The following is a 26,843-nucleotide window of genomic DNA, read 5'->3' as shown; positions in this document are numbered from 1 at the left end:
GACCTAATTAACACTTTAAGTAGAATAATCCATTCTGTTTTTGTTTTAGATATTTGAACTGCTGAGTGAGAGAGAGAAAGAGAGAGAGAAAAGGAAAAAGGAGAATGGGAAGAGAGATTTTCCACCTGCTGATTTACTTTGCAAATGGTTGCAACAGCCAGGGACTAGCCATCACAAGGCCAGGAGCCTGGAACTCCATTCTGATCTTTCAGTGAGTATAGTGGTTATTTTCCACTGCTTTCCCTAGAACATTAACAGGGAACTGAATTGGAAGTACAACATCCAGGAACTGAACCTGTGCCCAAATGGGACGCCAGTGATACAGGCAGTTGACTAATTCACTGTTTCACAATGCTGGTCCCACATGAAGTTCTGTTAATGTAGACAAGCTGCATACGTAAATTTTCAAATGGGAAATAAGAATACAGCGATTACTTCTTTCTCTCACACACATACACTACTAGTCATTAAAAAAATAAAAGGCAATAGGAATCTAAATTAACTGAAACTCTAACAAAAGCATCAGGGCAACTAATTAGAGATTCGTTCCCCCTGAAAAGTAAATTTTTTGAAAATTTATTTTTACTTGAAAAGCAGGATTTACAGAGACAGAAGAAGAGACAGAGAGAGAGAGAGAGAGATCCTTAATCAACTAACTGGCTCACTCTCCAAATGGCCACAAACCACAGCTGGAGCTGAGCCAGTCCGAAGCCAGGAGCCCAGACCTTCCTCTGGATCTCCCACACTGGTGTAGCTGCCCAAGGACTTGGGCCATCTTTTGCTGTTCTCCCAGGCACATCAGCAGGGAGCTGGATCAGAAGTAGAGCAGCTGGCAGTTGAACATGGGACACCAGCACAACAGGCAGAGGCTCAGTCTACTACGCCCCAGCACTGATCCCGCAAAGTAAATTTTTAATACTGAAGTAAAAGCCATTACATCATAGAATGTATAACAATTACAGAATATAAGTGGACAAAAGAATTTAAAATGGGGCTGATATTGTGGCATAATGAACTAAGCTGCTGCAGGTAATGCTGGGATACCATATGGACCCCAATTTTAATCCTGGCTGCTCCATTTCCCATCCAGCTCCCTGTTAATGTGCCTGGGATGCAGCGGTGAAAGATGGTCCAAATCCAACAAATAAGGATTTTTTCAGGTAATCTTCAAAATAGTGTTTTTCAATTAAAAAAAAATACACAATGATAGGTTAAGGCAGAATATGATCATGAGTATTTTCACAAATTATGGACAAATAAGTTATGAAATAAAGATGTGAACATTTTATCTCAGTTTTTACCTCTTCTATTTATAAAATCTGGCTTTTGGAAACCCATAATTTTATCCTCCTTTTTGGCAATTTAAGCTTAAATAGTTGAAATTATGGGCTGACAGGAAAAAAAGCAAAAGATTAAAGCTTTTATTATGTAAGGAGAAAGGGATGAACTCTAGCAGCAGTTGCCTTCTAATTATTTTTTCGAAGCATTTCTCGTTAGCAGCACTGGCACAAATATAGCATTCCAATGTTCCTTTTATTCCTGTTAGTCAGCCAAGTTTGGGTCTCTTTCCTTGAATTAATCCAAGTGGTATTAGTTGTGCATTGCTTAAACATTTCCAGCTAAGGTGAAATTTTTTATTTATTAAAAACCTCTATTTTTGCTAAAGGTTGTGCTGCCTTGTTCTATATCCTGCACCTCGATGAACATTATCCCATTTAGAATCTCTTTCATTAATGTCAAAGCTGGTACCTACAGAAGTTAAAGTTCAATTTATTTGCCTGTATATAGTAAGTTGGGCAGTATGAATCTGCATACACTGAATCTAACAGGTATAGGCAAATAAGCTAAACTGGAGCACAGTAATTTTCAAATTGTAATGTGTATTGCATGTATTTTAAACATTTATTGATTCTGAAATGCTTGTATTCCAATCTTCAATGTTCTGATTCAGTAGATCTGTATAGGGCTGGATAATTTATATTTTTGAAAAGATTCGTTTTTATTGGAAAAGGCAGATATACAGAGAAGAGACAGAGAGGAAGGTCTTCCATCTGCTGTTTCACTCCCCAGCTGACTGCAATGGCTGGAGCTGAGCTGATCCAAAGCAAGGAGCCCAGAGCCTCTTCAGTCCAACTTTGATTGCTTTCCCAGGCCAAAAGCAGGGAGCTGGATGGGAAGTGAGGATGCCAGGATTAGAACTGGCGCCCATGTGGGATCCCAGCACGTACAAGATGAGGACTTTAGCTGATAGGCTACCACGGTGGGCCCAATAATTTATACTTTTAAGTTCTCATGTGATCCTGAATGCTGTTAATCCAAGAAACATAGTCACAAAAGCTATTGTCTAATATAAATCATATGCTCAGGAAAATGAGAGAGGGGATCAGCTGTCACCATATAAAGACAGTGAGGGATACAAGATGTTACTACTTGACTCTAATTCTCTGATTCTTCTTTAGTTACAGAATTCAGCTTGCCTGAAAAAGAATCTGAGGTGTTTAGTGGTTGGGGCCCCTAGATAGCTTTGGATAGGGGCTAGTGACTAGAAGATCAAACGTGGCTGTAAGATTGGGACAGGAGTGTGTATTTGGCCTAGTAACTGAGACAATGCTATGGAGTCCTGTACCCAATACCAAAGTGCTTGGGTTCAAATTTAAGTTGTGCTTCCAATTTCCCCTTTTGTTAACTTACATCCCACTAGGCAGCAGATGATGGCTCAAATAACTGGGTCCCTGCCATACAAGTTGGAGTAAAAAGATTATGGTTTAGAAGCTAACATATGCTATATAAATATTGACTGTTAGGTTCAGTGAGATAGCCTAGTGGCTAAATCAGTGAGATAGCCTAGTGGCAATTATTTTTTTTAATGGATTAAGATCATTTTATTGTCTAAAAGATTATTATTAGATCATAAATGGCCCCATTACTTTCCAACTGAGCTAAGAAGGTTGCTTCTTATTGGTTCTAATCAAACAGTGTTCTAAAATAAGTAAAAACTGGGTCACTTATAAAGAAGTTAAGTACCCTGATCAAACTGAGTTAACAATCAAAAAGAAAAGTTAAAAAAAAAAAGAAGCTAAGCAAAGGTTTACATTGGTATTGGTGAGAATGAAGCAGAACTTTCTCTAGTAAACATCAAAAGCCCTATGCATCTTAAATTATGACTCATCAAAGAAGAAACTGACTATATATGATCTTTTTTTTTAAAGATTTATTTTTATTATTCTTTTTATTGGAAAGGCGGATATACAGAGATATATGTACAGAACCACTGGAAAATGATCAAATAACTATTTGCAAGATTTACATTTTCATCCAGGTAGTTTATATACATACAAGTTGCTGATGATGACAAGTTTTTTATGTGCTATATTAAAAAAAAGTGGTAGTATGGCTATCATATTAGCATAGATAGGTAAAACACGAACTCTATTGAGGTACAGATCTGAAAGAGATAACTGCCTAATATGGTGTCTTGCTTGAGCATCCTTCCTATCTCAGAGCAGCCCTAAGTGCCACATACAGAATGATGCCTATTCTATCCTGCAGTAGCATTTGAGGCTAATTCCAGACTAGCACGCATATACTTGAGCTGGTGTTAATCCACACAGCTAGGCACTGAATCGAGAAGAAGCAAATTCACTCAGCCCCCAGAGTGAGTCACAAAATCAGCTCTTGGGGAAACATTCACCAGCCATGGCTCACATGATCCATTTTTCCTCATGTAAAAATTGCAGAACTATGCCTTTTACAGGTCCAAAAATAATTCTCTTAAGACAGCTCTGTCCTTAATCAAAACTTCTGGTTTAAGATGGATAGCATAGCAGCTCAAGTCAATCTTCCATAAACAATATCTAAGGAAAGGTTCATTTATTTCCTGTCTTATTCTTAGTGCCTTATCTATGTGGGGTGTAAACTCTTGTGGGGTGTAAACTTCCTGGTCTAGGACACTGGTTAAGTCAGGTATAAACAAAGTGGTATCTAAGCAGTGCTTTTACCCTTTCAATTGCAGTTTTCAAGAGGATATTTTGGTTTATACAAAGGCTTTGTCAAGAGCAGAACCATAGATAAAGGGTGGTGGGAAAGTCGAAAGTCAGGAAGACAGAGTTTTTAGGTACACATGCAAATAAGCATCATTTGAAGTAAGTGCAAGGCACTGTTCCAGCCACAATGTCCCATTAACTGAATTTCCATCTTCTACAAACACAAATGACATTTCAACAGCATTAAAATTCTAAATATCATGAAAATTAAATGTAAGTCAAAAACATTTCTCAGCTTGTGAAGAGCACTACATGACACATAGCAAATTCAGACGAGGGGAAAGATTTTCACAGTAATGACAAGAAAAGCACCTAAGAAGTCATCATTTGGAAGATTACAGCATGATGGCATTGCTTTGGAAAATAAATGCAACTGGATTAGAAACAAGGTCACAGTCCTGGTTATACGGGTATATGAAGCAAAAAGAATTTCGAGAAGCACATGCCCTCGCATTTTGCCTTCATTTCAATTCTTGTACTGGAATAATCAGCAGTTTACTAGGTCTGTATTCCATGTGATTAAGAAGTACACAAAGGAAAATGTCAGTATGACAACTTTGGAAAATTTTAGCTTTGGAACAAAGTCATAAATAAAATGGCTGTATTTCCTATTCTGTAATCTGTCTATAAATGGTTAGGGAGGGTGAAAAACACTACATGTTTCCTATTCCAAAGTGATAACTCATAATCTAGTAACATAATCTGCTGAATTTCAAAGAGAATTTTTGTAGCATTCAAATCTAACACATAAACCACACTCTTTTCAAAAATGCCATCAAGGGAATTGTTGCTGTAACTGTGTAAATACTGGTTACCTTCCTTATTAACATGTCTACAAACAATTTCTTTCAATTACATTTCCATAAAGAGATAACATAACTGGTAATCTATACCACAAAAAGATATTTTCTAATGTCTTAAGTAAATATATGTACCAACCTGACCAAGTTCTTCATTAAGGTCTGATGTGTTAACCAGGGCTCCCTCATTAATTTCTTCATCATAAAAGTCCTTATCCCATGAGATGAAGAAGGAGCCCAAGAATTTCTGCATTTCTACTGTGACATACATAGAGACAGGAATGATAAAGTTGAATAGAACCATAAATGACAGGAAATCGGTGAACATTTTCAAAACCTAAAATAAAACAAAGTTCATGCTAATTAGATGAACAGTTCCACAGGATGAGTATAATACAGAAATAGTTAACATTTTATGTCATTGCTGATAGCACTGTTCATGATTCCCATCATTATAGCCAAAATTATCACAGTATAATTTAAGAGCAACTTTACTTTGATCATTCTTCAGTGAATGTATTATCTTACACATCTTAGATTGTTTTATCCACTCCTAACATGAATGTGTGACCAAAAGTTATATGTAGGCATTCATTATGTCCTCATCTTGACTATCTCACAAACTCGTATTTTAATAACATGCCAAAATTTCTTGCCAAATGCCTTCAAGCTCTAAATTAAAAAGCTAAACACAAGCATAGACGCCTGAAACAAAATAAAGAAAAAGAGCTCCAAAACTTCTAAAATATTTAGTGACTTATGGCCACCATACAACCAAAAGAAAACTCAGAAGCTTAGAAAATGTTATCATTTTTCCAAGTTGTATCTCAATAAAGGACTGCCTAATTACCAAGTTTCAGAGGTACAATTTTCAGTCAAAAAGAAATTACCTTGAAAGTCTCTCTCTCTTTCTGAGTCTTTTGGTTATACCATGGTTCATCATTGTATGGAGTACTTTGCCAAACATACTTTAGAGTAGTACATACCGCAGCTTTGGTTAGTAAGATAAATAAATACACAATCAGGAAGGCATTAATCGATCTGAAAAAGAAGAAGGTATGCATTTTAAAACTACCTTTGTACTTCAGACATCAACCAGATACAAATGAAAAGGTTGAGCTCTCTAAAGCTTTTCCTGTATGTGACATGCAACACAACACAGGCTGTTATGTACAATCCTAAGTGATCACAGTTGCAGCATAATTCTCAAGAGGGGAACGGGAAGGTGAATTTCGAACTATTTATTGATCACCAATGTTCCTCAAAGTTCAATGGCTGAGTAGCTTAACATACCTTTAGTAAGGTTCAGGTGAAGTAACAAGACACACAGGCAATTACGTATTCAAAGCTTATAGCTTGCCTCCATTTCCCTGAATCCTACATGTAGAGGGCAGGGCAGTCAATGTGTAATTCCCTAGCTTCCCACAGACTCTTTCTCAGTGTAGTTTAAAAGTGGAGTTATGGAGATGTACTGCATAACTAAGAGAATGGAGGACAGAAGTTCATGTTGATACCAGGCAACATTTTTTTTCCACATATGTTTATTCCTATTCTGTTTTACAATTTTACAGGCATAGAACTTCTTCCCTCTCTCCCCTCCCAGCCTCTTCTCCCCCAGTGCCCCACGGTCCTCTGGGATTTGCAGTGAAATAGTCTATCAGGTATAATCTTAACTCCAACTTTCTGTTCTTCACGTGGGTTATGAAACTGTTGATATAGGCAAAGGTAGAAAATTTAATATTCTGTTGTCTAGGTGTAATCTGAAGTTTCATTGGGAGCTTATTTGCATCAGTAGTAGAGAAGCATTCTGCTAATTTTCTTTGATTCTTGGTACTCTGGTCTCCATTACATCCTTTGCAGGATTGCAAGCGTGTGTTTACCTTTATGTTTTGTTTTGTATTTTCAATGGAGGTTGTTTTATATTACCGTGAACATATGATATTTGTCCTTTTGGGACTGGCTCATTTCACTGATAGTAATGACCTCTAATTGGGACCAATTGGTTGCAAATGGTAAAAACTCATTCAAAATTAAAAAAAAAATTATTTATTTTATGATACATTTCCATAGGCTCTGGAATTTCCTTTTCCTCCTCCTCAAATTCACTCACCCTCAATGATTTCCCCTATATCATTACAATACTATAATCCTTCATAAAGCTTATAAGTCCATCATTCTGTTATTTAACTGTAACCTGACATTGGAGGTATTGACAATGGCAGAGTCCAGCATCCTAATGTCAAGATATATTGAGGAGAATCAAGATGGTGGGATAGGGTAAGGACACATTTAAACAGATGGAGAAACATCAGCCAGTGAAGCAGAGGGGGACATTCCAGGAAATAGGAGAGGACAGAACGACAGTAGAAGGACACCTGGAGACTGACAGTTACAGGAAAGCAGTGAAAACAATGGTGTGGTGGTGCACTGATCAATACTCCAGCGGCATTCAGCAAGCGCTGATCTGATTTGCACCAGCAGCCAGAACTGTACCAGCAACAAGATGGGAAAGGGAGTTCACTGGGACTCATGAGGTGAACCCAGAAAAAGAACTGCTTATCCTGATGGTCTGTTTGGCTTGATTAGGACTAGAGACAGAACAGAAGATCCCAGGCAGGCAGTGAGGGAACAGAGTAGATTTCACAGCACAGTCTGCCCCCTAGAGCTGTATCCGGACCCATTTTGTATCCAAAAGCAAAGGTATGGACAGAACTGCGCATGCACTGAGCTGAGAGTGGACTCATTTCTGGCTCAGTCAACTGCAACAACGTGGCATCCTACTGGTTCCACCCAAGATAGGTCCAAGCAGCCCTCAGATCTCACGGCCAGCAGTTTAATAATTCTAGTAGTGGCACATCAGGTGCCATTTTGTATGGTGTGGAAAAACTTCTAGGACTACAGAGACAACAGTGAGTTTTGCATGCTGCTGAGCTGGGAGCAAATGTACTGAGATCAGGGCATTACACTGTTCCCACAGGGAAAATACAAAATTTGGCATCCTATGGGTCAAAATAGGTCCCTATGGCCCTGAGTCCTAACTGCCAACAGATCCTGCCAAGATCAGCACCACCAACAATCTAGCTACATAGGATACCTGGTGTTTCCCTAATCTTGGCAACTGCTCTAACAAGAAGTGGGGGAAAGGTTGTACAGACAATGGTGCAGCCTTAGAACGGAATTGCAGAAGGTGAAGAGTGGTAAGCCAGGAGCTGGGGCTACTGGGACCATTGGTGGAAGCCTAATATAAGAATGCAGACCTGAAAGTTGCTGGAGGGAGTGACACAAGTGACTGCAAACAATGAGCCGTGTGCTAATCATAATAAGTAAAATCAAATTGTAGACCTGTGAAAGACACTGTTTAGAAACCTGCCCCAAGGAGAAGAATCTGATAACCAGAAGTACAATGACCAAGAGCAAATAAGAAGAGGCACAGTGAATAACATGGAAGACCCCCCTGAACAAGCGCAAAAGCCTCTGCCAACTTCAGAGTTAACTAAGGAAGACAGAGAAAGTGGGGATAAAGAATTCAAAACACTTGTTATAAAGCTTCTTATCAAGAATGAAAAGCATGTAATACAGGATTTCAAGAAATTTAAGAAACATGTCATACAGGAAATGAACCAAATGAAAGCTGATATATCAGAAATTAATACAGGCCCAGTGTGACAGCCTAGCGGCTAAAGTCCTGCTCTAGAACATGCTGAGTCCCATATGGATGCCAGTTCTAATCCTGGCATCCCTGTTTCCCATCCAGCTCTTTGCCTGCAGACTGTGAAAGCAGTCAAGGATGGCCTAAAGCCTTGGGACGCTTCATCTGCATGGGAGACCGGGAAGAAGCTCCTGGCTCCTGCCTTCGGATTGGCTCAGATGCAGGTGTTGCAGCTGCTTGGGGAGTAAATCACTGGACAGAAGACCTTCCTCGCTGTCTCTACTCCTCTCTGTATTTCCAATAAATAAATCTTGGGGAAAAAAAGAAATTAAGGATACAATGGAGCAAATTTATACTTCAGACATTCCAAAATAGAACGAAGGAGGCAAAATAAACAATCTCAGAATTGGAAGAACATATTTCCTGTCACCAGGGAGAAACAAACAGAAAGCTGGAAGCAGAACTAGATCAAGCCAAAAAAAAAGTATTCAAAAATTGAAAGACACTACTATAACGCCAAGTATAAGAGTTATGGGAGTCTCAGAAGGTGTAGAAAGAGAAGCTGGGATTAAAGGTGTATTCAATGAAATAGTAAGGGAAAATATCCCTGATCTAGAGAAAGAATTGAGAAACAACATCCAGGAGGGGCACAGAACTCCCAACAGGGTGGCAATCTTCACCATGCCACAGGATCATCAAGCTCTCTTCGATCAGACATAAGGAAAAGGTCCTCAAATGTGCATGTGAAAAAAATCAACTGACATATAAATGAATGCCAATTAAATTCACAGGAGACCTCTCACAGTAAATTCTACAGGCCAGAAAAGACTAAAATGACATATTCCAGATTCTAAAAGCAAAAAATTGTTGGTCCAGGATAATGTACCCAGCAAAGCTTTCCTTTATCCTTGAAAATGAAATAAAATTCCTCCACAGTAAAGCAAAGTTAAAAGAATATGACTCTTCCAAACCTACCATACAAATAAAAATGTATGTATTAAAGATGTTCTCTTGGGGCCCAGAGCGCCTTGAACGTGCCTGAATCCCATATGGGCACTGGTTCTAATCCCGGCACCTCCACTTCCCATCCAGCTCCCTGTTTGTGGCCTGGGAATAGCAATTGAGGACGGTTCAAAGCCTTGGAACCCTGCACCCGCGTGGGAGACCCGGAAAGAAGTTCCTGGCTCCTGGCTTTGGATTGGTGCAGCTCTGGCATTGTGGTCACTTGGGGAGTGAATAATCGGATGGAAGATTTTCCTCTCTGTCTCTTCTCTCTGCCTTTCCAATAAAATAAATAAATCTTTAAAAAATAAAAAAAGATATTCTCTTGACTTCAAAGAGGAATAGTACCCACCAAAACCAAAGGCAAATGTGAAGACGATCCCAGTAAAATAACAGAAGACTAAATCAATGAACAACCCATTGCTAAAATCACAGGACCAAATTACCACCCTTTCCTATTAACCCTGAAAGTAAATCACTTAGACTCATCAACCAAACTTCACACATTAGCAGACTGGATTAAAAAACAAAACCCATCTATTTGTTGCCTACAGAAGACATATTTCATCATCAAAGATCAGTGGAAACTGTACCTCACAGATTTTGCTTTTTTGAAATTTAGTTTCACCTCTTCAAAACACTTCCTTCCTCTTTAAATTCCTCAATGATTTATAGATCATACAGTAGCATCATTTTCTTCAAGAAGGTTCTTCATTTTCTTTCATTTCTTCAGTGACACATTAGTCATTCAGTAGCATGTTATTCAACTTCATGGTGTTTTTAGTTTCTTCTTTTCTTCCTGTTGTTGATTATGTTTTGTGGCTTCTCATTTAAGAGGATGTATAGTAACTGTGTAATGGAGACTGTCATATCTAGTAGCATGTTATTTAGCTTCGTGGTGTTGTAAATTTCTATTTTTCTGCCTGTTGCTGATTTTGTATTATGGCTCTTCATTTATGGGATGTATAATAACTGTAATGTAGAATGTCATATCCAGATGAGACGATACAATGCAGTATGCATCTCTACTTCCAAATTAAATATGGACTCCCAATGAAACTGTTAACTATACTTGACAATAGGATGTTGGACTCTGCCATTGTCCATGCCCACAATGATGGACATATGACTGTGTATGAAGAACTATACTATAGCAATAATATAGAAGAACTCAGTGGGAAGGGAAGTAGACTTGGGGAGGGGGTAAGGGAAATCCCAGGGCCTATGGAACTGTATCATAAAATAATAATAATAATAATAATTATAAGAAGAAGAATAAATAAATAAGGTATTTGCCTTGCATACACACATTCCATATGGGCACTGGTTTTAATCCCAGCAGCCCTGTATGGAACTGTATTATAAAATGAAAATATAAAAGAAAAAAATATCATTATCAAAATAATTTATAGGGTTTACACTGTTTAGACTACTTGGCCTACCTTGGCTTACTTCTATTATCAGTTCTCCAGGGATTTGGAGGCAATAAAACTAGTATTAAACACTCTTTCAGCTATTTCCTACACATAATCACATGGGAGGATTGCGGAGCATACAGATGAGAGGCCAAATGAGACCCGCAAAATTATTTGATGCGGTTCAAAACCTAGTCAGCTTGACTATTCAATTAAAAAAAAGGAAGATCATATTCTATTACTTCATCTCAAAATACATTTTGATAAGGTGAGATACGAATAAAGAAAAAATAAATTCCACTGTTCTGCATAAAAGTTAGAGAGGGATGTGTATTGCTGATTAGGTGACAATAACGTAGCATTAGCATCAGAGCTCTGCAGTCAGAATGGCATTATACCTTGAGGGACTTCCTTAGTTTACATAAGAAGTTGTAGCCCAAGTTCTCCCTCTATCAGCACCATTGTTACAGTATCACTATTTTAAGAATTTTTTCTGTTATGGTAGTTTTATCCCACAAAATTGCTTGCTATTGCTGTTTGGGAAAATTTCTACTCTCAAGTAATGAAACAGAGAAAGAGAATCACTAAAATTTGGAATTTAAGTCAATGTAATCAGTAATAAGTTTCTTTCTAAAATGAAAAAGAAAGATAGAGTTAACAGTTTCATTCGAAGTTCAACTTTTATTTGGAAATACAGATGCATACTGCATTGCATCTTCACATCTGGATATGTCAGTCTCTATTACACTGTTACTATACATCCCCTTAAATGAAAAGCTAAAAAACAAAATCAACAATAGGTAGAGGAATAAAAATTCACCGCACTATGAAGTTAAATAACATGGTACTTAATGAGCAATGTGTCACAGAAGAAATTAAAATGAAAATTAAAAACCTTCTTGAAGCAAATATTGCTAATGTATGGTCAACTAGAGACCTTTATACTCAGTGAAATAAGTCAATCCTAAAATGACAAATATCATGTTTTCTCTAATAAAGGGCAGCATTCATTCAAAATACAAGATCAATAGTCCTTTCAATAGTGGTTTTGCTATATCTCATAATTTTGATATTTTTGCTTTTGTATTTCTAAAGTTTTTATCCTTATTAATTTCTTTACTGCCTCATAGGTCATACAGGTATTACTTTAATATTTGCCAAGAGGCAACTGCCTGGGTTCAAGTACCATACACAATTATCAAGAGGATCAGAAACTATTAACTCCAGTAATAAAAGGGAGTGAATTTGTAGTTCATGTCAATTCTGCCTTTTAACAGTTACGTAAGGTTAGGTGAATTGCTTGCCATGTAGGAGTTCATTCTGTTATTTGTAGAGTGGAGAAGCTAATACAAATTACAACACAGAAGTTGATCAGAGGATCAAGCAGTACCATATAACTCATGGAGGATAGTTTTTTAAACATAAACAAACGCTCAAAATGGTAGCTGCTGTTTGTAACTGATATTATTGTTGTTACGGTTGTTTGGAATTACTCAGGAAGTAACTATTTTAAACAATAACAAATAGAGAAATTGTGGTACACACTAACTTTTCAACAGCAGACCGTTTTTGAGATTTCCCTTGGTAGTTCAAAGCCATTTTGGTTTCCATCCCAGTGTAAACAGCAACTCCTATGGAATATCAAAATAAAATGAAAAACTAGATTAAAATTGACCTTGTCAACCAAATTCCCAGTGGTTCTATGATTTTATGATTTTAAGTCTGTGAAAGTGAGAATTCAAATCCCTCTTCTACTAAAGCAATTGACATACCAGTTTCAATATATTTAAATTCTATACAGTATTTCTTATATTTCATATAAACTCTAAACAATTAGATAAGTTAATTGGCAGTATCAACCATGTTTGTTTTTTTACATGCAATGTTTATTTACAGGCTTTGCAAACCATGTTTCTAACAAGTATATCTTAGAGGTATTCAATTCACCATATATCTTCTTGGTATTTTTTAGTGTGGCTCCTTTCAGCAACAGATTTTCAGGACCCAAAGACCTAAATGAAAGATGAAAATAACTTATCCAAAAAAGTCAACAGTATCTGCTCTGGGATGACACACATACATTTGCAAGGGTTACAGAACTTATTTTTCTGTTTTTGCCATATGCTATCTCAAGGGCAAGCTGAAAGAAGCCCCTTTCTGAAGGGACTTGAGGGCATTACACAGATGAAAGCATAGCACAGGGGTAGTCAGCAACACATGGAGGTAAATAAATACAGAGGGATCAAAGGGTTATGTGTCATCAAAGGACAAGAACAGCACAGAGCAACACACAGCAAGAAACAGAAGCAGAGGGTTGTAAATAGATTAGTAATGTAAAAATTGGGAAAACACACTGACATTTTTAAACACAATAAACCTGACTTTTGAGAAACTCGATTTCCGATATTTCTTTATTTTCAACTACTTCAGAGAGAAAGTGAGATTGATTAATTTTTCCAACTGTTGATTCACGCTTCAAATTTGTGCAATAGTCACAGCTATTCAAGGCCGAAGCCAAGAGCACCAAACTCCATCTGGCTTCACATGGGTGGCAGAGACCCACACACCTGAACCCTCATTTGCTGCCTCAAAGGACACATTAGCAGGAAGCTGGATGGGAAATAGAGGGATCAGGGCTTGAATCAGCTCAACAATATGAGATGCGGGCACCCCAAAAGATGTCTTAACTTTCTATGACAACAATATCCATCATAACCCTACAATTCTCTGACTTATTTTTGAGTGTGGCTATAAAGCCCAAATGAATAAGTTGAGCTAATTAATCAGATGACAGAATATGAACAAATGCAGCTTTTCTGCACTGATTTCCTTATAACAAACAAATTAGCTTTCATTTTGTTTAATTCCAACTAATTTCAGTATTATATCCAATGCCTAGTCTCCCAGTGACTCTACCCTATATCAGTGTTCTCCAAATACATTTTCAATATTGTTAACCACTGTGCGATCAAGGAAAATGAGAAACCATATCTTGGAATATAAAAAACTATCTGTAGTTCAGCTATTTTGAAATTCTAAGCATTATTTTCCAATGTTCCCACAACATGAAGAGATGCTACCAATCACAAGATTAATTAGTTATTCACCTTTATATTCCTTTCTATATGAAAGGTATTTTGCTATATTAGTGGGTTTAAAAGAGAAATACATTCCTTTCGAAAGGACAGATTGAAGAAATAACAAACTAACCTGGCAACAGCCTCAGCACTATCACTATAGATATTGATTCGTCCAACAAACCTGTAAAAAACAACAAAAGAGCAAATCCATTTTTAAGTCATGGAAAAACTCATTTACTACAAATATTAGAGTGAATTAAGATACAAATAATACAAATTAGACACTGAAGCAACTACAGAATTCTATCATATTTTTGGAAAAAAGTTATATTGAACCATTTAAGGCATACAATATTTTGTATACTTCAAAAAAGAGTATCATAGATGATTAGAATATAATCAAGATGATAAATATCATCAATAGATCTAGCCTGAGCTTCTGAGTCGGGTTCCCCCAGTGACACTGACGATGTTACTGGTTCTGGGACTACTTCCCGAACCATGGTGTTAGCCTTAACCAGTGCATACTGATCGCCATCTTTGAAATGTTGAGCCTCTGTCTTGGAGCTGATGTCAAAACTAAGCTTGACCAAGTTATTTAATATTTACATAATTGCCTGACTGATGGAAAGGAGGGAAGGAATTATTCCTGATGTGATATGAATATTTCATTTTGCTACTACTAGGCGCTGTATAAACCACATCCAACCACTTGATTCCCCACTGTAACCAAAAGCATGCATTAGCAAGATGGCTGACATAGGTAATAAATGGCATATGTAAGAGTGTAATAGAATGCAATTAGCTCACAGGAGGATAAAGCTATTATTCTACTCTCATTGGCATTATGCTCTAACCAACCGAGCTAACCAATCTCAAAATGCAATGTCATATTTTTGACAATCCACAATGACTGCTGACTAACCAATGTATTCCAGAGTCTAAGCTTGGTAAACAACAACATAAATTTCATTATTTTAATGCTACCTCCATTTATGTAACTGCTATTTAACTGTTTACTTAAGTTTAACTGAAGTTAAACCTGTTTACTGTAGAAAAGTAACAGCCAATTTGTCATTCTCAGTTCATGACCACTGTAAGAAAAGATACTGGGCATAATAACTGCATACTCACCCTTCCATTCTCTCTTTAATGCTGTATGGCTCATAAAAGGGATTATTTTGTTCTAAGTAAATTTCATTACTGTATCAGATGGCTAAGCTTACAAGCAAAAACAAAAAAATCAGAGTATGCCTGGTATCACAATGATAGCGAGTAAGGCTGACTGGATTAATTTCCTTTCAGAAAAAAAGAAACAGTTAATAAAACGTACATAAGAATAGACTGGTATCTGGCAGCAGCTTTTCTGTAACACTGGTTGCAAAAACAAAAACAAAAAAGAAGCATAGTCGACAGAGAGGAGTAAAGTAAAATCATGTGATTCTTACTTGTAGAGGTCAGGTTGAGGCTGTTCACATTCAATTGCTGCTCGGAGAGTATCAATGGATTCAGCTGTACACAGTGCAATGGTATCCCGTACTGCATAATGTGTCTAGGCGAAAGCAGAAGAAAAAGGAAAAACAAAATGTCTAGTAATCATATGTCCTGCTGGTTCTAATTATGTAGTACATTTCAGCAAGAGGCTTTGGCAGAATTATAGAAATACTCAATGCACATTCCAAAGTTTTATGGTATTCTTCAAGTAAACTACTAATTAGAAAGAAAAACTGTTTTCAGTGGACTTCAAAAATAATAAAAAACGAAAAGCTCTTCTTGATTCTGACAGCCAAGGGGATTCCATTTGCAGCAGATGCAGTTAACTAAAACCCCATGAAAATTTAACATTTTCTCCTCTTATAGTTGTGAGACAATATGTTGTTTACCTTAGTATATGGCAGTATAGAGGACATATACATCAAATATAATCCTTCTGATTATAAGCATAAAATTTTAACAATGGCAAAAATTCATCAATAGTTTTATTACAAAATGTATCAATTATCTTAAAAATGTTCAACAGGGAGATATTTTGTTTGACTGGCAGGGATATGATACACCTTGCATTAGAGTATTCCACTCACATATATTATACACTTGACTCACCCAGAACTCAAAGGTTCCAGTGAACCCATTTATAAATCAGCACAGAAGGGCTAATACAGATTGAGAGTTCACCACATATGCAGGAGGGAAAATTGTTGCCACAGTTTCTGGGGAATATATAGAACTTCCTGAACTGTATTTAATAGTCTCCTGACTTATTAAAATCTCTGTACTTTGATTTGATTATATTCATGTAATGGGAAAAAAAGATGCTATTAGAGTCTTCCTCTAAACAAATTTGTAACTATTAGGGAATCTTTAGGTGGATTTATTTTGATATATCCTAAAATATCACTTCATCTGTGATCAGTTTAAATGCTATTATGAGATCCTTATCATGCTACCATGATATCCCTAAGACAGAGAAATTAGTTATCTAATGGTAGATGGTATTTTTCAAATAAATTACCAATTAGAAATTACATATTTCCATATACTATCTCCTACTTTTAAAGTTCAGATGGAATAAACAAGCAGAGAATCCTACAAGGATCAACTAAGAGTTCAGAACAATCTTTAAAAGCAGCACAGAGAGTATACACCTTCATCTTTTGGATAAGAGCCAAGAACTAATTATGCTAGAAAGTATCAGGGAAGTACATTTTCCCATTTTGATCAAATTTACCTTAACATACTTACTATGCTTCCAAAGAATAATGCAGCAAACATGTACACTTGCCATACTACACCTCTGGGATTTATTTTTTGTTTTTGTTTTTTTTTAAAGGACAATCAAATTGTTCCTGGCTAGATTTCTTACAGCTAAAGAAAAGTTTTTTTTTTTTAAATATACATAACTTTTATCCTAAAAATGGATCAAATGTTTAAAAGGTTAGAGTATATGAAGTTATTTCCAGAGTCACATCACGAGTCACATCACATTTCCAGAGTTTCAATCACGATTACTCACATTTAGAAAACAAAAAAATTACTTGTTCATTGAAAGGCAGAATTAGAGAGACAGAGATAGTGACTGACTGATCAAGTGACTGACTTATCTTCCATCTTCTGGTTAATTCCCCACATAGTGCAATCGCCAGGGCTGGGGCGGAGGCCAGAATGTCATCAAGGTCCCACACATGGTAGCAGGGGCTGCTTGGGGTGTGTTATCACACAGCTGGACAGGAAGTAGAGCAGCCAGGTTTTGAACTCACAGACATGGGAAGAAAGTATCCCAAGAGGCAACTTAAAAAAGTCTCTGAGCCACAATGGTGATTCCAATTATTCCCATTTTTTAAAATACAAAATAGGCAATGTTAATGTAAAATTCAAGCAGTGTTAGAAAAACTGTGTTAGCTTTTATTTGGTAAAGGTTTTTCTCCATCCTATACCACCCATCTAACCAAAGATGAATATCTATTTAGAGGATGACAATTATGCAACAGAAGCCCTACATGAATAGGAAAAGCAATAAAGATTACAGGGTGTTATAAAGCAGTAGTTTTTACAATCATCTTGATCGCAAAATTTTTGTCTCTATTACCTTGCAATTGGATTCTCCATCAAGACTGGCTGTTGTGACATAACAGGTTCCATCAGTGGTGCAGGATGATAAAAGAATAAGATCACAGGGAAAAGTTTCATCTGCCTGTACTTCTACTACATCACCAACCTAGAATATAGATAAAAGTGAATATAAAGATCTTAACTCTAAACGATTTGATTTTGATGCCTCACATCAATGTTGAAATATTACCAAGAGGCACCTATATCTTTGGGACTTGGAGAGTGTCTCAGAATCCTATTCCATGAGAAAAGTGATGAAAGAATATTACTCAACATTCAAAATCCTTTTTACGTTAGGACCTTAGATGGTTTTGGATTATCTCAGCACTTAGCACTTACTTGACTTTTGCCTCTAATAAGCAACTCTACCATCTATTGCTCTCTGGAAATTTTGGTTCTATTTGAAGATATGGGAGGCCAGGAAGAAGCTGCTGGCTGTAGGCTTCAGACCAGGCCAACTCCAACCACTAAGGCCATTTGGGGCATGAACCATGATGTAAGATGTCTCTATTTGTGTCTCTTTTCTAAGTCTGCTCCTCCAGTAAATATATATATATATATTTTAAAAATCTACTCTTCGGGCCCGGCGCGGTGGCGCAAGTGGTTAAAGGTCCTCGCCTAGCACGCCCGGGATCCCATATGGGCGCCGGTTCTAATCCCGGCAGCCCCGCTTCCCTTCCAGCTCCCTGCCTGTGGCCTGGGAAGGCAGTCGAGGACGGCCCAAAAGCTTTGGGAACCTGCACCCGCGTGGGAGACCCAGAAGAGGCTCCTGGCTTCGGATCGGCATAGTATCGGCCCGTTGCGCTCACTTGGGGAGTGAATCATCGGACGGAAGATCTTCCTCTCTGTCTCTCCTCTCTCTGTATATCCGCCTTTCCAATGAAAAAATAATAAAAATAAATCTTTAAAAAAAAAAAAAATCTACTCTTCATGAAGAATACAATCTCAGTATGTCAATTTCACTCATATAGATTGCACTTACTGTACTCTATATACTAGTTACCACAAATCAGGGAAAACACACTATATGTCTTATCGGGACTGGCTTATTTGGCTAAGCACAATGGTTTCCAGTTCCATTCACGTTGTTGTAAAAGGATTTCATTCTATATTATGGCTGAGTAGTATTCCACAGTGTCTATATCATTTTTTTCTGTATTCAGTCATGTGTTAATGGACATCTGCATTGCTCAGCATATTATCTTGGTACATTTCAGGTGGTTCACTCATGTACTAGCACAAATGCTTTATTTCTACTTGGCACTACATCAAAACATCCAAGCAGTCTTCAAAAAGTTCATGAAACATAATTATCACAAAAAACTACAGAGAATTCAAAGTTCTTTGCAGCAAAACATACTTTTTAGAAATATTTGTCTTTATTGGAGACACACAGTCTCCAATAACTCACAGTCTGGCTTTAAGACACTCCAAATGTTCCCTGTTAATTGAGGCTGCAGACCAAGTCACTCTCCTGCCCAAAGACAGTTCCACCACACCCTCTCCCACTAGGCTTTAAACACTAACGTGAAGGATTAGTGGCTGAAAAGCATGTCTTCCCACATGTATACTTCAGAGAGTGCTAAATAAAATAACACTTCATACAACAATGTCATCTCATTTAATCAAGATTACACCTGGCAAAGAAGGTTGGTGGACAGAAGGTAATTATACAGGCCCCATTATAAAGGATGATGGTGTGGAAAATAACAAACCAGAAAGGGGTAATGATAGGAGGAGATGTGGGATACCATTGTTTGCATTTCAAAATCTTACCTTGTATCTTAAGAGCAACAGATTTAATATTACAAATCATTTAGGCAGCTTCAGATTCTTACAATGAGCAGTAATGCTGTGTTTCCACACTTGCTTAGAAAGCTTCCAATCTTTTTCTTTATAAATTTTATTTTTTATAATGATTACATGATGGATCAGGGTGGGAGGGATCATGGCTTAGGGAAAACTTGGTGTAACGACTGCTTCCAAATTTGCTATTTCATCTTGTTTTTTTCTGGGGGTTAGCACTCATGACTTCCAAACATCCCAGTACCCAGGGATGAGGAACCGCCACCTGAAGCTTCCAATCCTAACCTACCCTAGTTCCATGATAGGGTCTGTCCCACAAGTTGTAAAAAGCAAAGAAATGAAGAACATGATATTTCAAATTCAGTTGATCCTCCTGCTCTGTAGCCTTCTTTCCATCATTATCATAAGAAGCTGCATAAGAACTGATAAAAACTCAGTAACAAAACAATTTAATTTAATAATGGAAAAAATACCATATAATTAATTCAGCGAAACATACACTGGTGAAGCTGTGGATCAACAGGAAGAATCATCCACTGCCAGTGGGAATGTAAAATGACATACCACTTTTCGAAGATAGTTTGGCAGTTTCTTACAAAACTAAAGATATTCTTAGCATATATTCCAGCAACCTTGCATCCCGGTATTATAGGAACTGAAAATGTCTATCTATACAAAAATTCTACAATGTTTATACAGCTTGATTCATAAGTGTCAAAACTTGGAAGGAACTAATATGTCAGCTGGTGAACATACACTGTGATGCAATAAGAAAGTAGAATGTTACTCATTAATAGAAAGAAATGAATTATCAAGCCAGGAAGACACAGAGGAAAGTTAAATACACATTAAGTGAAAAAATATAATGCTTGACTCCAACTATATGACATTCTGAAAAAGGCAAAACTGTTAAAATAATACAAACATTAGCGGTTTCTGGAATAAGGAATAAATAAGGTGGAGAACAGAGGCTTTTAGGAAAGAAAAATTATCCTATATGATAGCACAATGGGGAATACATGTTGTGCATTTGTCAAAGCCCATTGAATGTACAACAGTAAAAGTGAACCTTAATGAAAACTATAAATTATGGGTGACAACCATGTGCCAAACCACGCTTCATGGATTATAACGATTGTCGCCACCGTACAACAATCTCCTGCAATGTTGACAGCAGGAGAGAGTACTGAGTGTATATAATTATGGGAACTCTTATTTTTGGCTCAATTTTGATATGAATATAAAACTGCTCTAAAAATACAGCTTATTAATTTAAAACATCTGGGTACCAAAGAAGTTGTAATATAGAAAAGCCTAAAATTTGATTTGACAGGGGCCTAATATCAATGATTAGTTTGAAATAAAATGAAATTGCTTGAAATCTTGGAAAAAAAAAAAAACAGGACCTCAGAGTCCTGACATATTGTTGGGTGGAAACGTAAAATGGTATACCACTGTGGAAAACAGGTTTGTAACTTCATTTAAACACAGAGGCTGGCACTTTGGGGCAGTGAATTAAGCTGTTGAATCCAGGCTCCAGGCTCCTTAACACACCTGGGAGGTGTTGATGGGATGGAGTGTCTGACTTTTAGTTTCAGCCTGGCTGTGCTGGCCACTGCAGCCATTTGTGGAGTGAACCAGTAGATAGAAGAACTCTCTCTTTTTCACTCTTCCACTCAAATAAGCAAAGCTTTCTTAAAAAGTTAAACATAGTAATACCACATGACTCAATGATTCCTCAGGGACCTAACCCAAATAATTCAAAACAGATGTTGAAACAAAAATTGGCACTTGAATACAGCAAATCTCACAATATTGAAAAGTGGAAATGATTCAAACATTCACAAACTAATGAACAGATATGCAAAATGTGGTACAGCCACACAATGCATTATCCAGCCTGCAATAGAAATAATGATGATAGATGCTACCATAGAGATGAAGTCCCAAAGCATTCTGAGAGAAACCACCCACAGAAGTTAACAAGAGCATACAATACATTTTATATGAAAATTTCAAAATAAGTAAATATAAAGACACTGAAAGGGTTTTTAACATTGCCAGAGACTGTGAATAGGAACAAATATGGAATGACTGCTTAATGGTTCTGGGGTTTCCTTTATGAGTGATGAAAAATATTCTGGAACCAGACAGTATCAATAGATGGATATGTACCAAAGACACCGAATGACCACAATGAAAACTAAGCAAAAAAAGTACCTTAATTTTTTCACTTTCTTTTCTCACTCGCTTTGCATTTTCAATAATGTAAACAGTGCTTTTGTTGACTTCATTATCAGCTCTGTGTCTCAACCAATCTTCATATCCCTAAAAGGATAAAAACAACTATATAACCAAGCTCAAATAAATTAAGCTGTTAATTTCTATACCAATCCTCTATGAATGAAGAGCAGATATTTATACCTGCCGTTTTAGTTTCCAGTCAGAATTCTAAAGAGACAATGTTGAAAACTTTAATAGTAAATAAAGACACAGATTTTCAAAACACTCCAAGTAAACAGCTTTGGTACCCTAACAGGCGCCTCCATTCTACCAATAAATATCAATGCAATCTTATGTAATAAGAGCCTTTATACTCTTCATCTGTGAAGGACTATGATTTATTCTTATAATTCTACTCATGTTCAAGGTAATGGTAATTCTTTCAATTTTCTTTTCTTTTTTTTTTTAAAGATTTATTTTATTTTTATTGGAAAGGCGGATATACAGAGAGGAGAGACAGAGAGGAAGATCTTCCGTCCCATGATTCACTCCCCAAGTGAGCACAACGGCCAATACTATGCCGATCCGAAGCAAGGAGCCTCTTCCGGGTCTCCCACGCGGGTGCAGGGTCCCAAAGCTTTGGGCCATCCTCGACTGCTTTCCCAGGCCACAAGCGGGGAGCCGGATGGGAAGTGGGGCTGCCGGGATTAGAACCGGCGCCCATATGGGATCCTGGGCGTGCAAGGCGAGGACCTTAACCACTGTGCCACCACGCCGGGCCCCCCACAATTTTATTTTCTTAAGACTTAACTGCTAATACTGTATACTGTGTGTGTGTGTGTGTGTGTTATGAGTATACTGTTGTAGTGATCAGTTCCAAGGAAATACAATTCTCTAACACTTGCAGGTAAGAGTAAAAGCATACTAGGATTGTTTTGCAAGTTGTAAAGATCAAAAGCTGAACTTTTTCACTGACTTGAAGATAAAAGAAAATATAAATCAGCGTTTACTTTTTTGTTAAAAGTAATCATGGAAAGATATAATAGGTCACTTTTTTGGGGTTAATTCGGAAGGATGATGTTTATATGAATATAAGTGTGATTTTTTATAGCCTTTTGCTTATTTTGTTGTAATAATGTCTATGGCTTTTTAAATACAGCTATTTGAAAAATCTCTTGAACACCTGCATCCCTTTTTTTCCACCTTGGGTATTGCATACATCCCTCTCTCTTGATAACAATGCCATGCTATCATTTCACAGAATACATTCTGGGATGCTTGTGAGGAAAAGCCTTAATATGAACTAGCATTAGAAGGAAAATGAATCCATAAAAGCCTTTGAAAGCCACATGTGCTATTCTTGGAATCCAAAATTTTATTTAAAAAAAAAATCCTAACAGACTAGAGGGAAGAACATTCCAGAAGTCTTTATTTAGCAACCAAACACTTGATAAACATCTTACAGTTCCTGGTGGGCAAGACAGAAGACCAGATAACCCCAAAAGGAAAGGTATTTTGTTCTCAACACCTGTAAACAGGCCTTCATTTTGCAAGTTCCCTTGGGATGTTTTTAAAAGCCCTTTGGTTAAGTACTCTCTACAATATGGATTAACTCTATACATGACAAATATCATTGCCAATTCCTTCACCTCTAGTTTTCTTGTTTCCATTTTCAGGGATTTTCCAAAGATACTAGTATACAGACAATGCTCAAAACACTGAGGACATTTATATGACAATCTGTGTCAGTGTGTGAGCTTTAAAATAGGCATAAATGTCCCTCTATCCACCACCCTCTTTGGAAGCAAACAAAGTACGCTTTGGTGTTCAATGCCATAGGCAACAAGAAAACATCCACTGAAATGAAAAATTTTCCACTCATTTCACTAAAACAATGAATGCATATTAAAACCACATCTCTCATTTTCCAACTGAGCTACAGTTTCTTCCTATTCTTTAGTTTTTACTTACCTCCTTCCTCACACACAAATATTGAGAACACAGCAAGTAAATCAAGAATATGCCTTAATATTATTTTAACTCTTTCTCAATGAAAGCTAATTCGAAACCTAATCTACTAAAGATACTGCCCATTGTATATAAATATGAAACAAAGCATTTGGCAATGAAATTTGAACTAATCTGTATTGAAATGCAGGCATAAATGAAAACAAATTTACCTGTTTAATGGCTGTAACAGTTATGACAAAGAAAAGTGGAAGTCCACTGGTAACTGGGCTAGTTGGGGTGTCTACTGTGACCTAGGTAAAGAAATTAAGTTGAAAGCAAAAGGAAACATAGCCATTAACTCATATGTAGCATTTACATATTACAGGAATTTCAGACAAAAATGCATGTACAACACTGCAATAGCAGAGTGAACATTAATTTTCATTAAAATAAACCTGCAGTGCAGTTGAAGAAATAGTCCTAAGTTTAAACTTAATTTTTATCCCAATTTGGATTAATTCCTTCAATGGCATATATCCATTCACTTACTATCTATTTGTTGAGTACCATTTTGTCAGCCCCTTTGCAACTTCAGCCAGTCTCTCGAGTTGCTATTTTAAATAAGATGGAGACAAGCCCCTGCCTTCTTGCAGGTAGCAGTTTATAGATAAAACCAGACACTGACATCTAAAGAGCAAACAGGAGTTAACTAAAAAGGGAGATTTACCAGGAACAATAAAGAAAACAGTGGTGAGAGACAGCGTAGTGTTAGAGAGAAGCAGAGATCAGATCCAGGAAGGGCCCTTCTGTATCCCATAAACAGTGTTTAATCCTTGAAGTTTTATGAAGGAAGAGGACACAGATTGAAGTGCAGATTGAAAGATCATTCCCACAGTTTCATGAAAGATGGATTGGAAGGGAATAGCAGGGGAGCATGGAGTGCATTTGGGAACCTGTTGCTCTAATCTTGGTGAATCATGATGGTTTGGAGGAAGGTGGTAGCAAAAGACATGGAACAAAGTCCTCAAGATATTTAAGAAGCAAATGTATAACTGGTAATTAGAACCAATTGTTGATTAAATATGTCTTCCAAGTGTCTATTTAACATCCTGAGTGGATATTTTCCAATGATAAAAAATAAATGAAAATTGATTTGAGGAAGGGAGATCATAAATTCAATCTGTCCTCATTACTTACAGAATCTCATCTGCCATGTCCAGGCAGGCCTGCCCAGCAAAATTACTGTGTTATAGAAACAGTTTACATTTCTGGGTAAATGTAAGATTTTACCTGCTCTTGTGCATTTAGGCAATCTTTTCAATACTCCTGAGATACAAGTTTAACATTCTCCAAACACTAAATGCATTTAATATTTCAAAGGTTCAGTTTAAATTATCACTCTTTAAATTTTTCTCTCTTTTGGGCAGAAAAATATCTATCTTCTACTATACGCCCACAGCACCATGAACATGCTACTAAAAGAATTTGCACTATAATAAGCAAATATAACTATCTTCTCATCCATAACATAAATTCCTTAAAAATAAAAAAGTCAACTCTTCTCATAAAATTTTAACTTATTTTACATATATAAGATGAACAAATTTTATATATTTCACAATACAGATGTAGAAGCACAGTGGTACTTTCCCCTCTACCCTCCATCCTTCCAAAATCCCACACCCACCCTCCTCCTTCCTTTCTCTTTTTTTAAATTTTCACAATGGCGCATTTTCAGTTTACTTTACAACCACAGACTTAACACTCAAGTAGCTAAAGAATTCAATGAATAGCAAGTAGAAAAAAGCCCTACTGTTCCTCAAGAGTATACACAAAGTTGTAAATAATAATACAATTTTGTCAGGTCAGTTTCACTCATATAAATTATCTTTTTTATACTCTGTATATTAGTTAGCACAGATCAGGGCAAATAAGACAACTGTCTCATTGGGACTAGCTTATTTCCCTAAGCATAATGGTTTCCAGTTGCATACCGTTTGTTGTAAGACATAATTTCATTCCTTTTATGGTTGAGCAGTATTCCACAATATTCGCGTACCTACCACCACTACTGCTACTTGATGTACTACATGGCACAAAGGTGGGTGTTGGTGCATGGATGCTAAGATGCTGAAATGTGCTGCCTTCAAAGTAAAATGACTCTTGCAAGAAAAACTCTGCAGTAAACATTTTATCTGTAAGGTATCTGACAGTGTTGTGGCGTAGTGGATAGAGCTACCACCCATTAATACTGGGATCTCATACTGGCACCAGTTCGAGTTGTGGCTGCTCTACATTTTTAACTACATTTATTTATTTTTATGACACAGATTCATAGGCTCTGGGATTCCCCCAACCCTTTCCCATGCACTCCTCCCATACTGAATTCCTCCATACTGTTGCAGTAGTACAGTTCATATCCAGTCCTGATGGATCATACAGAGAGTCCAGCATCTTACTGTCCAAATAAATGCAGCAGTTTCCTTGGGAGACCATCCTTGGTCTGAAAGTAGGTGGCTGCTCTACTTTCAATCCAGATTCTAACTAATACACCTGGGAAAGGATCAGAAGACAATCCAAATACTTGAGTCCTGTGCACCCACGTAGGAGATGTGGAAGATTTCCCTGGTTCCTGGCTTCAGATGACCTAGCTCTGGCCACTGCAGCCATCTGGAGAGTAAACCAATGAATGCAGGATCTATTTTTCTCTCTCTCTTCCATCTCTCCCTCTTTTCCACCTGTAAGTCTGATTTTCAAATAAATGAAAAAAAATCTTTAAAAAAAAGATATCTGATCATGGATACAGAGGAATTCCTTTTGAATTATTTTTTAAATTCATGATGGAAACTGGCTCTTATATCCCACCATGGTTTTAAATAGCAGGCCTAATTCAACTGTTGTACCATCCACTCAAAGACTCAAAGTGGACAAATACATAACCTCAATAAGGCATTTGAGCCATTCATTGGCACTTTTCTTTGTTTAAAAAAAAAAACTGAATGAGAAAAAAATGACCTTTAATGTAGTAACAACTTTCCTGTATAATTATAGCAAGGAAAAATTTTACATCACATAGACTTAAAAATGAAGGATGCAATTTAAAGTGTCAACAATTTACAATACAGCAGAAGAAACACATAAAGCCAGATTGATCTCCCAGGCTTTCACCCATCCACTAAGTGAATAAATGAGTAAGTCAGGAAAATAACTGACGATTTTTCAATTTCGCTGAAATGGATATTTAACAAAGAAAATCTGTTGCACCA

At 36.9% G+C, this 26,843-nt stretch overlaps 1 protein-coding gene across 1 annotated transcript in view; it reads right to left on the bottom strand.

Moving 5' to 3' along the window:
* The window catches only part of ATP11C (ATPase phospholipid transporting 11C), a 157,704-nt gene that overhangs the window by 54,658 nt on the left and 76,203 nt on the right, over positions 1-26,843 (bottom strand). The window contains exons 4-12 of the mRNA XM_040999964.1: positions 23,808-23,888; positions 21,625-21,732; positions 17,576-17,704; positions 15,438-15,541; positions 14,120-14,170; positions 12,857-12,921; positions 12,459-12,540; positions 5,734-5,884; positions 4,983-5,180 (exon numbers count right to left, since the gene is read on the bottom strand). Coding sequence (XP_040855898.1) covers positions 4,983-5,180; positions 5,734-5,884; positions 12,459-12,540; positions 12,857-12,921; positions 14,120-14,170; positions 15,438-15,541; positions 17,576-17,704; positions 21,625-21,732; positions 23,808-23,888 — 969 coding nt within the window. The remainder of the gene's footprint in view (positions 1-4,982; positions 5,181-5,733; positions 5,885-12,458; positions 12,541-12,856; positions 12,922-14,119; positions 14,171-15,437; positions 15,542-17,575; positions 17,705-21,624; positions 21,733-23,807; positions 23,889-26,843) is intronic.

Source organism: Ochotona curzoniae, unplaced genomic scaffold (genome assembly GCF_017591425.1).
Source record: "Ochotona curzoniae isolate NIBS_2020 unplaced genomic scaffold, NIBS_Ocur_1.0 scaffold_1852, whole genome shotgun sequence".
Classification (NCBI taxonomy): Eukaryota; Metazoa; Chordata; class Mammalia; order Lagomorpha; family Ochotonidae; genus Ochotona; species Ochotona curzoniae.
The sequence above is the reverse complement of the archived record's forward strand: the minus strand, read 5'-3'. Positions and strand labels throughout refer to the sequence as shown.